Source organism: Balaenoptera musculus, chromosome 14 (genome assembly GCF_009873245.2).
Source record: "Balaenoptera musculus isolate JJ_BM4_2016_0621 chromosome 14, mBalMus1.pri.v3, whole genome shotgun sequence".
Taxonomy (NCBI): domain Eukaryota; kingdom Metazoa; phylum Chordata; class Mammalia; order Artiodactyla; family Balaenopteridae; genus Balaenoptera; species Balaenoptera musculus.
This window is the reverse complement of record NC_045798.1, coordinates 9080250-9092270: the sequence shown is the minus strand read 5'-3', so window position 1 is coordinate 9092270 and position 12021 is coordinate 9080250. Positions and strand designations below refer to the sequence as shown.

Sequence of the window (12021 nt, the reverse complement as noted above, 5' to 3'; positions counted from 1 at the left end):
TGATTCCTAACTATTAAATCAGGAGGAAATAAAGTAAAACACACACACACACACACACACACACACACACACACACACACCCCTAAATAAATCTAGATTCCTATGCATGTCTACATATTATAAACACCTTTGAAATAAAGTATGAGATTTCAAAAGATAACTACACAAGCACAATTAAAGAAAACGTGCATGGCCACAGGTTTATAAAGTTACTTGCAGTTGTCTGTGGAATGGCCTCAAGATAAACTCTAGCCAAACCACAGAATAACTGCTTTAAATCTAACAATGGGACATTTTTCCATAAAAGAACTTTTAAAAGAAAAAAATTTTCAGAGTTTCACAAAGTATATCACCATCAAATACTTACAGTTTGTAATGTGAATGCAGAAAACAGATGGATTGATTTGGTCAACAAGTTTAAATACTCTCTGAGGTGGGTCTGCTGTAAAATTCAATGAATAGATGGCTGCTTTTTGACTACAAAACTGACTATCACCCCTGAAAATTAAAAAAATAATAAGACAAAGTTTTAAGGCAAATGCACACAATCTTAGCAAGATTATTTTAAAACTGTCAGATGCTTGCACTGTACTATGTTAACAACTACATGGAGGATATTTATGAAAGTGCGATGTTAGTATTGAATCCACTTTTATTTAGTTTATTCAGTGTTAAATTGTTTGGCATTTTAAACTTCTTCCTCCAACAGTGAAAATATGAAGACAACTAGAATCACCTTTAAGAAAATCTTGTCAAGTATGGAATATAGATCAGAGTATAATTTTGATGTAAATGAACCTTGCAAACCCTGACAGAATCAATTACATAAAATTTTGCAGAACTTCAGATTGTTTGTAAGTACCCAGAATGGATCCAAACTTCCTAGTCTTTAGAATAAAGCTGTCTTCACAAAGGATTGTGAGAATGAGAAAATGTAACGTCATCTGGAAGTTTCGGGGCTTAGAAGTTACGGTATAGATAAGTCTTCAACCAATCCCGGACTTAACAAACCCTAATCTATTTGATACTGATACAGATATGGCATAGAGATATAACAAAAATGAGATCATATTACATACTGCTTTAAGGCTTTTTTCACTTAATATATAGTGCCCAATATTTCCCATATCATCAAATATGTTTTTGTATTATTATACTAAATAGCTTCATTGTATACCAATTTATTAAGATACTCCCAATTTTTTTAGCCAATCCTCTACTGTTGATCTAGGCTGTTTCTAATTTTCCCCGATTATATATAATGCTATAATGACATCCTTGTACATACATTTTTATTAATATCACCAATTATTTCCTTAGGCCGTATCTCCTGAAGTGGAATTGCTGGGTCAAAAGGTAGGTACCCATAATTTAAGGCTTCTGAGACATACTGCCAGATCGCCTTCCAGAAAGGCAAGATGCATCCTCACCAACACTGTAGTAATAAGAGCGCGTATTTCCTGTACTCTTGCCAAGACTGGATATTATCATTCAGTTTTTACCCTTTGCGAATTTCATGGGCAAAAGCCTGTTATCTCATTGTTTAAATTTGAATTTTCTCTTTTACTAGTGAGGTTAAATATTTTTCCATACAGTTACTGCTCACTGGTATTTATTCTTCAGTAAGTTGACCATTTTTTATTAGAACGTTTGTCTTCTCATTTACTTAAAAGAACCCATATATATATATATACACATATATATGTATATATGTGTATATATGTATATATATATATTTTTTTTTTTGGCTGCGTTGGGTCTTCATTGCTGCATGTGGGCTTTCTCTACTTGCGGCGAGCAGGGGCTACCCTTCGTTGCGGTGCACGGGCTTCTCATTGCAGTGGCTTCTCTTGTTGCTGAGCACGGGCTCTAGGTACATGGGCTTCAGTAGTTGAAGCACGCGGGCCCTAGAGCGAGCGGGCTTCAGTAGTTGCGGCTCGCGGGCTCTAGAGTGCAGGCTCAGTAGTTGTGGCGCACGGGCTTAGTTGTTCCGCGGCATGTGGGATCTTCCTGGACCAGGGATCAAACCTGTGTCCCCAGCATTGGCAGGCGGATCCTTATCCACTGTGCCACCAGGGAAGTACCTGATTTTTCTAAACTAATGAAGTTGTCAATCTTTTCTTTTATAGTTTGCCTTTGGGTTTATGCTTAAAAGACATTCCCTAACCCAAGATTAATAAATGTTCACCTATATTTTTCATTTGCTCATTAATTTTTTTTTAACGTTTCAATCTCTTGGTAATTTACTTCGATGTAATGCTATGAAGCAGGAACCTCATGTCTTTTGTTTTTAAATAATCATCCTACATCATTTACTGAATGATCCAACCTTTACTCCACAGAGATGAAATACCATATTTATATTAAATACATAAGTAGAAAAAAACATAATACGTTTTTTTTTTAATTTTTATTTATTTATTTATTTATTTATTTATTTATGGCTGTGTTGGGTCTTCGTTTCTGTGCGAGGGCTTTCTCTAGTTGCGGCAAGTGGGGCCCACTCTTCACCGCGGTGCGCGGGCCTCTCACTATCGCGGCCTCTCTTGTTGTGGAGCACAGGCTCCAGACACGCAGGCTCAGCAACTGTGGCTCACGGGCCTAGTTGCTCCGCGGCATGTGGGATCTTCCCAGACCAGGGCTCGAACCCGTGTCCCCTGCATTGGCAGGCAGATTCTCAACCACTGCACCACCAGCGAAGCCCCAGAAAAAAACATAATACTTTTTAAAAAAATTAGCTGGTGTAAAATCAGTACACACAACTGATTTTTGGCCTTTCTATTCTCCTCCAATGACCTACTAATCTGTCTTGAATTAATACACATTATTTTCACTATTACAGTGTTACAACTGTTTTAAACCTAGTAGTTTGCTCTTCTTATTCAATAACGTCTTGGCTGTTCTGTTTATTCTTCCAGATGAATTTTAGAATCATTTTGACACATTATCCCTCTCCCATCTGACTAGAATTACATTATAATAAATTGAAGTGTATAAGTAATGATTCTTACCATCCCACTATGCAGACTGTATCTCTCCAGTTATTCAAATGTTTTATGTCTCACTATATTTTGAAGTTTTTTTTCACAAAAATTCTGAATAGTTAAGTTTAATTCTAACTATATTAAATTTCTATTGGTGTTATGAATAGAATCCATTTCCATTATATTTTTTGAACGTTTATTGCTGGGGTATTGATTTATTTTGTAACTGGCCTCTTTTCCAAATGCTCTGTATAGTTCTAATGGTATATAAGTTGTTATTGTAGGCATAAAGAATATTTTTGAAAAACCGTGAGCAGTATTAATAAGAAAAGATCCAGCACTGAAAAATCTATGAGTCCTACTGGGCCTTAAAGGATGAGTAGGAATTAGACAGAAAGGGAATGGGACACTAATCCAAGTACAAAAATGGCACTGGCCAAGGATGGGTAATGTACTGATGGTATTTGGAAAACAAAGTACCAAAGGTGGGCTGGATGGTGGATACTAGATGGGGTTAGTAGGAAATAAGATCTGAAAGAGGTTGGGATGGATATGAATCCAGGTTACGGATTCTGTAGGTAATGAGAGTTTTTGAAGGTTCTTTAGGAAGTGAGTGATAAGTTGAGGCGTGAGCTTATGAAGAGGAAGGAAGTAGGAATGGATAAATATGAGGGCAATCGTAAGAGACAACTCAGCAGAATGGGACTCTTCACCCCTCCCCTTCGAGTCAGGCACCTCTCGAATCCTGTGCAGTGAATCAGTATCACATCCGTACATTTCTCTTTAGTCCCACTGTCACAACCTTCTGGGGTAAAAGAGAGGACACCTATTAATCCTCATCTGCAATAGCTTCCTACTTGGTTCCCTGTTACCAGGCCTGGCCCCTGTGATCTATTGTCCATGCTGCTGCTGAATTTATTAAGTTGGGAATCTGATCACCTCACTTCCCGGCCCCCTGAAGAATTCAGGAAAAATCCAAACTCCTCAGCATACACACAAGGCCCCTCAGAATTTGACCCCTGCCATTCCCCACACTCCTCTGGCTCCACCCTTCCCTAGCCATGCTGAGTTACCTGCAGTTAAGGCAACAGGCTGTACTCCTTCACCCCCATGCAGCTCCCTTGGCCTGGAATGCCCTTCCTGATTCCACGCTGGCCAACTTCTACTTGCTCTTCAGAACCCAGCTCAGTTATTTTCTAGAAAGACCTCGCTACTCCCACTGTCTGGGTTAGATGCCACTCCTCTGAGTTCTCCTAGTGTCTGGGGCAGAAACTGCCATCCACTCATCTGTCTCCCTTACTCATGAGCTCTTTGAAGGCAGGACCATGTCTAAGTCATCTTTAAATCCCTGGTACTGGCACACAGGAGGGCTCAAGAAAGGCATGGTGAGATGTGAAAGACGGCTTAGATGTGAGAAGGCAAGGAAGAGACAGGAGTCAGGGTAGCCTCCAGGTTTCTGGCCTGGGTTTCTGACTGGGTAGAGAACGACAAAAGGGGATACTTGAGGGTCAGTTAGGGGTGGAGGGGAGAAATTCATTCATCCATTTAACTCATTTTTAATGAGGGCCAACTATGTGGCAGGAGCTGTGCTAGGCACTAGTGGTAAATGGTATATAAAAGATAATTCTTACTCTCAAGAAGCTTACATCTAATGAGGAAAACAGACATTAATCCAATAATCTTAACAATAAATTTACAAGTTATTGGATGATAGGACTAGCTGATGACAGTTCAGCAAATGTAAATAAACTTTTTATGAGTTGGAATCTACATAACAGGAACACACAACTAGTTAGGACTATTAGTTTTTTTTTTTGTTTTTTTTTTTTAATAATTTATTATTTTTATTTATTTATTTATTTTTGTCTGTGTTGGGTCTTCATTGCTGAACGTGGGCTTTCTCTGGTTGCTGCGAGCGGGGGCTACTCTTCGTTGCGGTGCGTGGGCTCCTCGCTGCGGTGGCTTCTCTTGTTGCGGAGCACGGGCTCTAGGTGCGCGGGCTCAGTAGTTGTGGCCCATGGGCTCAGTAGTTGTGGCTTGCGGGCTCTAGAGCGTAGGCTCAGCAGTTGTGGTGCACGGGCTTAGTTGCTCCGTGGCATGTGGGATCTTCCCGGACCAGGGCTCGAACCCGTGCCCCCTGCATTGGCGCACGGATTCCTAACCACTGCGCCACCAAGGAAGCCCCAGGACTATTAGTTTTGATTTCAGTATTTCTACACTTCATATTCAGGAGAAAGTCACAAGCAAAACTAACTCAAAAAATTCTGAGGTCCTCTCCTGAGGGCACTACGAATTCAGCTCTAACTTCTAAACCATGAGGTCCACAAACCACACCTAATTTTGTAAATAAGTTTTACTGAAACGTAGCCGTGCCCATTCATTTACATATTGTCGATACTGCTTTTGCTCAACAATGGCAGAGTTGAGAAGTTGCAACAGAGACCATTATGGCCTGCAAAGCTTAAAGTATTTATTATGTGGCCTTTTACAGAAAAAAGCTGGCTGACCCCCCATTCTAAATAGTCTATATCTAAAATTACAGTACTGGCTAATTTTTTTTAAACAATTACATTCTAAATAACGATCTCAAATCGGAGCAGATACCTCACTCTCAGGCTCCTGGTACTTACTAAGACAGGAAAACAGAATGATTTTCAACAAAGACTGAACCACAATGTAGTCCAGCTAGCCAGAAAAATAATCTGACTACAACACCCCATGCTCCAAGCATTTTTACAATATCAGAAGTAGATTCAATTTCCCATTGGTCAATAAAATAGTTTCCCATGGGAAAAACACATCACACTTCCAAAAAGCATTCAACCTATCAAGTTTCAGTCGCTAAAACTTGATACAAGACTAAATGTAAATTAGCTATCTCTGAATAATAAATTGGTCCCATCCTGAATAAATTAACCTCTAACCTCTCCTAAGTGCTGCTATTTTATCTGAATTATGAGAAGCAGATAAATCAGAAGAGATTATTTCTTTACCTTATAATCGACTGGGAATGTCATTTTCCATTATTCTCCTAGACAATGTGAACTGTGAGAATTCCTGGTAGATTTGTCCATCAGAAAAGTATAAACAAAGCTTTCCTATCTATTTAATTTTTTGTTACAAGTATTATGTCTACAACAAAAGCTGTAAAATTAAGCTGTACTTTTCACCCTAGGCTATACAGGAGACTAATTCACAGATACAAAAATGTGACACCTTATCTGTTTACAAATCACAGTGAAACGTAATTCAATATCTGAACACAGAGATTTCATTATACCCTTTGTAAAAAGTACACTCTCTCTTCTCTTTTGCCTGAGCTATCATCTGGCTGGATGCAAATAAGGGATAGACACTCTTCTACATATTGGTTTGGACAGCATGACTTCTGAATGATGCAAAATTCAGAAAATCAGGTTTGGGTTTTTCAGCCTGGGGGAGTTTTCACTTCCAGTCCCCAAATTTTATAATCTTGGTCCAATTTTATCAAACCTGCATGTGTCATAAACTTACATGACAACTGGGATTGAGCAGGCAGAAAAGACACTGAAATCCACCGAGCTGCAATCAGGATCACAACAGCAGTTGACATCACACAGTGCTGGAGACAAGTCACAGACACACAGAGCAGCAACTACAGAAACAAGAGAGGTGGGGTGCAGAGTGTCACAATCAGCAGGTAGTGACTGCCCCCCTGCCACTGCAAGGTACCAAAAATCCATCTCATACAGAAGGTCCATTTTATTTTTCCTATTGCACTTTGGGGGAAATTTGTGAAGTGAAAATAAGTCAGTTTGAGCACCCCTCCATCCAAGGTTTCCCCAAAGTGGCTAATCATCTGACTCACCTGGAAAGTTCTGTTTGTGTTCTACCTAGAAAGACTCTGATTTGGTAAGCTAACTATGAAACCAGACACCTGTTTTTCAAAAACTTTCCAGGTGATGCTGATAATTAAAACAGGTTTAAGAACCAGCACGGTAAATCACTTGCCTGATCAAAAGAACCACCAGTTTAACACTGCAGACTCCTGAGCCCCTCCTCTGGAGATTCCAATTCAGAGGAAGGGCCCACTTAAGGCTGCCAAGAATCAGGGTTCTCTATCTTGTTCTTCTCCTCAGACGTCAACTGCAGCTTTGAAGCTGAGCCCACATTCACAGGCTATTGGCCAAGAATCAAACTGGCTCAACTTCTTTGTACTTGGGATCCTAGAAATATCTTTCGTAATTCAGACAATAAAAGTATGGGAAAAGGAAGGAAGCCCCACTTAGCAAATTTTAATTTTTAATAATGATGACTACCTGGATTTTTAATTCCCTATTTTAGTCTGTCAAACAGGGGGGCAAAAAACTTTTAAAGAGATAGCAGAGCATGAGAATGATAAATACTGAACTCATGGTAGTTTAATTACTGCTGGAAGGGAGGGAATAAGATCAGTGCTTCAATCTTACCTGTAATGTTTTGTTTCTTTTTTTGAAAAAGGATTTCATGCACAAACAAATTTAAAAAAGGGATCTCAAGCAAATGCTGGTAGACAATACATACAACATTCTTATTTGCATTTATGAATTATTTTACAGTGTTTCCCTCTAGCCAAGGACTCCTTTGTGTGCTTAGAAGTGGTGAGGCACCCTGCCTTATGTGTTCAAAAGTAATGTTGATTTGTTTTACAAAACTTAAAGCCTTTGTAGGTAGGTAGCTATAAGACTACTAGGGACAAAGCAATAGTGTTTAATAACTCTACTTAGGAAAAAAAAAAAGGTCTCTATCCATGTGAGTACACTTAATCAGTCAACAAGTATGTGTTGAGCACTCCCAGGGTCTAAGTAGCACTCAGCTGCTCTTCCAAGCCTCTTCACGTCTACAGGGTACTAATGAACAGAGCTCACATTCAAGATGAAAGTTATCATCCTTCTCTTCCACCTGTAACCCATTCTGCAAACGGCTGCCCAGTTCTCCACTCCGAGTCACTCTCCTGCTACAACATGTACCCAGGGTGTGACCTAAAATCAGGCAAGTAATTCACTAACATGAAAAAATGGGAATAACCCAACATCCTAAGGTTGTTATAAGGATTAAATGAGATACATCACAGATGAAATGCTTAGCACAGGGGCTGCTACACAGTAAGCAGTTAATAAATGCCAGTTGGCATTTATTATCATTACTTGCACAGGTCTAAACAGAGGCCCTTTAAAAAGACGAAGGAAAGTGTAAATTCATCCTCCCATTTTGGAAAAACAGCCCTGAACACCTATTAATGATGGTTCAAGAACAGCTTCATTTTGGGGAGAAAGTGCATTAACAGACGAAACATTTACATGGATAAAAGACAACTCAGTCCAAAAAATCTTAGAGAATTTCAGATATTGAATACTCTGCTGTATTCTGTCCCAATTTATCACTTAACTTCCCTACTAATTCATCAAATAAAGTTTTGATATAAAACAAAGCTTTTTTATATATTGAAATAGCAAATATATTTCTCTGTACTTTTTCTTAGGACTACTCATAATTTATAAAGGAGAAATAATGGTTCAGTAACTGATGTTAAGTCCTAGAGTTCAGGATGTCAGCCAATGATGACTTTTCCATTTACTAATACTGAACCTTACTCAATTTAAGAAAAGATCTTTTTCTCTTAAGAAGGGATAAAAAATACTGCATACCTATTGGAGTTACAGTCAGAGGACTTAAAAGGGATTTTTCTGAGATCACAAACCCCTTTGACAAACTACTCACTTCTATGAACTCTCACCCCAGAAAAATGCATATTCACAAAAGTTTGCCCTCTATCTTGGAGTCACAGCTATCCCCTGAAGTCATCCGTGTCGAATCAGATTACAAAATAGTCACCAAATGTGTGACTCAAGGATTAGATCACTTTCCGAGAAATATGTTAATTATCCCTAAAGATGAATCTTAAGAAGTGGATATAAGCCCTCACCCCATAACTTCCCACCTCCAGCTCAACACAGGAGGAATCCTGGGTTCTTATAATTCAAGTCAACAGACAGGGGCCTTGACCTAGTCACTTTCAGTAAACTAGACTTTTCGCGTCTCTTTTTGATAAGTGAAAAGTTCAACGTATCCTATGCACTTAATTCCCACAACTGTCTACAAACTTTCGATTTAATTTCGTGTTCTGCTGCAAAGCTGCAAGTATTCATTCATTATCACCTTTAGCGTTAATGTTGTCCAAGACCACTGCAAGTACTTTCAAAGCTTTTTATATTTCCCACTTGGGCTCTCTGAGCCTCGGTTTTCTCATCTGTATGACAGTGAATAATAACATCTACCTCCAACGGTTGCTGAGAGAATTAATGCCTATGAAACACTTAGCAATGCCTGCTCACAATAAGTGGTCAATAAACGTTAACTATCATTATTATTACATCCTCACCCGGGCTACCACCCCCCGCAGTCTGGATCACTTATAGATCCCCAGGAATTGGCACTTGGTACCCACCGTCCGTGACCGGGGTGGGCCTGGGGCCGGAGGAGGGCCTGGGAGCCCTGGGGGTTTCATGGGGCCTAGGAGATACAGCAGGTCGGAAAGTCGTCGGGGCTGGCTTCGTGGAGTACAGGCCCTCCGTCGTCACCACCGGGGTGGCCCCGGCCTGGGCGCTCACGGAGGCCCAGCAGTCCAGGAGCACGAGCAGGAGCGGCGGGAGATCCCACAGCCCCATCACCCAGCGGAAACCCGCGCGGCTAGCAGCCAAGGACCGCGCGCTACCTGGCAACCGCGGCGGCTGGGTGCGCAGCATCACGGGAAGGGTCGCGAGAGGCCGCGAGAGACTGGGGGCGGAGGGCGGGGCGGGGCCTGGGCGGGGCCGGCCACAAGAGGCGGGGATGGGGGCGGGGGAGAGGGGCGGGACTGTGGGACGCGGACCTGGGGCAGTGTGAAGCCAGTGGACACCTGGGGCTTGTGAATCCCGCATGTAGTTTCCAAGCGGACTGCGGTACTTGTTTAAAAAATGCGGATTTCCAGCTTCCGCCTCAGGGGATTCTGAATCAATAAGCCTAGGGCAGGGTCCAGGGATCAATATTTTTAACAAATGTCCTAACGCAACCAGTGCGGGGGGACAAATTTTGGGACCCACTCTCCTAAAGCTACTAAATAGGGCTTTTTGAAGGAGCAGAGATCACATCACTATCCTTGAATTTTCTGTCTCACACCTGTTGACACTTTCTTTGCCGTTTTTGTTTTAGCCCACTTAGGCTCTCTGAGCCTCGGTTTTCTCATCTGTATGACAGGTATAGTATCTACCTCTAGGGCTTGTATCCCAGGAAGTCGCCAGATAACTTCTGTTCACTGTGTTGTGATAAGGGGGACAGATGAAAACTTAATAACTTTTTCTACAGACAAAAAAAATTGACAAAAATTAAGTAGAATGATTTATAGGTGTTAAAAGGAAAAAACAAAGCAAATCTACTGTAACTCTACAAAATGAATTGAAGGCCACAAGACTCAGGGAAGCCCCTCATTTCTAAGCTGCCATATTTATAGAAGTATTCCAGCGCAGGTATGCTGGCTATATCTTTGATACTTAATCTCCTTACAATTCAGAAGTGAATGTGAAAATACTTAAACATATCATGGTAATTATTCAAGAAACACATTTTTCCAATTCAGAAGAATGCCAAGGGAATTCCCTGTCGGTCCAGTGGTTAGGACTCGGCGCTTTCACTGCTGGGGGCCTGGGTTCCATCCCTGGTTGGGGAACTAAGATCCCACAAGCCATGGCACAGCCAAAACTAAATAAATAAATTAATTAAAATTAAAATTTAAAAAAAGAAGAATGCCAAAACAGTATATATACCTAGTTTATTAAATTTATACAGCAAAGCTAAATCATCAAAATGACATCTTTAGCACCTTCCTATGGCATTCCAGAGAAAGTGTATAAAATATAATTGGATCAAATGTGTAATACAGATATTTCCAATTCTTTTCTACAAAGAATTGTTTTAACATCCACCTGAAATTCTGGACCACTTTTAATAACGCTTGTATGTAACGCTTTCCTTTAAAAAAAAAAAACTATTATTTTCCAAACCTTCATCTCATAACTTCTAAATCCAGGATGACTTGTTTTTCAATCTACTCTTTACTTCCAGGCCTCTACTTTCTTTTCTATACCTTAATATCTGTCAATCATGTTGTCCTATTTTCTGTTTTGAAATTTTAGGCTGTTGGATTAAATTTTGATAAAGTGACCGTCAGTTCTAACATTTTTGAGTTTATGGTTTGGGAAATAATCTCACCACCCCTTCTGGTTCAATCTCAAACACTCCGTAGGTGGCCTAAAAGTAATTTTATGACATTTTACACAGTCAAGATGACGGCTGCATCAGCTCAGATCCATTTTGCAAACCTTGGGAACACTGAAACTTTTCATTTCACAGCTGACTCCTTTCTGCCAGGTTTTTTTTCATCTTTCAACCCAAAGGATCCTTTCTCCCTTCCTTGTCCCCTGGCCTTGGCAGGTTCCCTCATTAAGATGGAAGGACACAAAGAAGGGCCAAGATCTATTTCCATATTTTGTCCAAAACTGCAGCATTTGCGTTGTGCGTAAATGTTTGTGATCTAAAATGTCCATCTGTTTCTCTAGGATTATTGGCATTCTCAATTCCTTATAGCCTGTGCCAACGTTGGGAGGAATCAAGACAATTTCAGCTTTTTGGAATTCCGCACTTGGAAGCTGCCGCATGTGAGGAGCCTGAAAAACCAAAGACAGGAGTAGCTGGGTGGAAACATAGCTGAGTCTGACTTCATATGGCAGTGATAACCCCTCTGTCTTGGTCTTTGGTGTGGTTTGGGGTGAGTTGACTATTATTGTTGTTACTATTATTGCTAAAGTCGTGGCTTCTAATCTGTCTAAAATTAAGTATGCAGTTTTGCCTATGATTAAGTATATACACCCATCTTTATTCATCCGAGCCAAATATTTTACAAATAGGGAGGCAGAATCATTAGGCTTTATAAAGGGATTTCTTCGAACGACAGGAGATCAAGCCTGTGTGAGGACAAAGGACT

The 12021-nt window shown here is 40.3% G+C and overlaps 1 protein-coding gene across 6 annotated transcripts in view; it reads right to left on the bottom strand.

The window, feature by feature from the left end:
- Positions 1 to 9739, bottom strand: part of TCTN1 (tectonic family member 1) — a 29109-nt gene extending 19370 nt beyond the window's left edge. For 4 of the 6 annotated variants that reach the window (XR_005016206.1, XM_036823345.1, XM_036823344.1 and 1 more), the window contains exons 1-3: positions 9451 to 9739; positions 6498 to 6618; positions 368 to 498 (exon numbers count right to left, since the gene is read on the bottom strand). Coding sequence is in view for 4 of the 6 variants with exons in the window: in XM_036823345.1 (XP_036679240.1) it covers positions 368 to 498; positions 6498 to 6618; positions 9451 to 9670 (472 nt within the window). In the remaining 2 variants the exon portion in view is untranslated. The remainder of the gene's footprint in view (positions 1 to 367; positions 499 to 6497; positions 6619 to 9450) is intronic. The other 2 variants (XM_036823347.1, XM_036823348.1) reach the window with 2 other exon arrangements.
- Positions 9740 to 12021: the final 2282 nt, after the last annotated feature.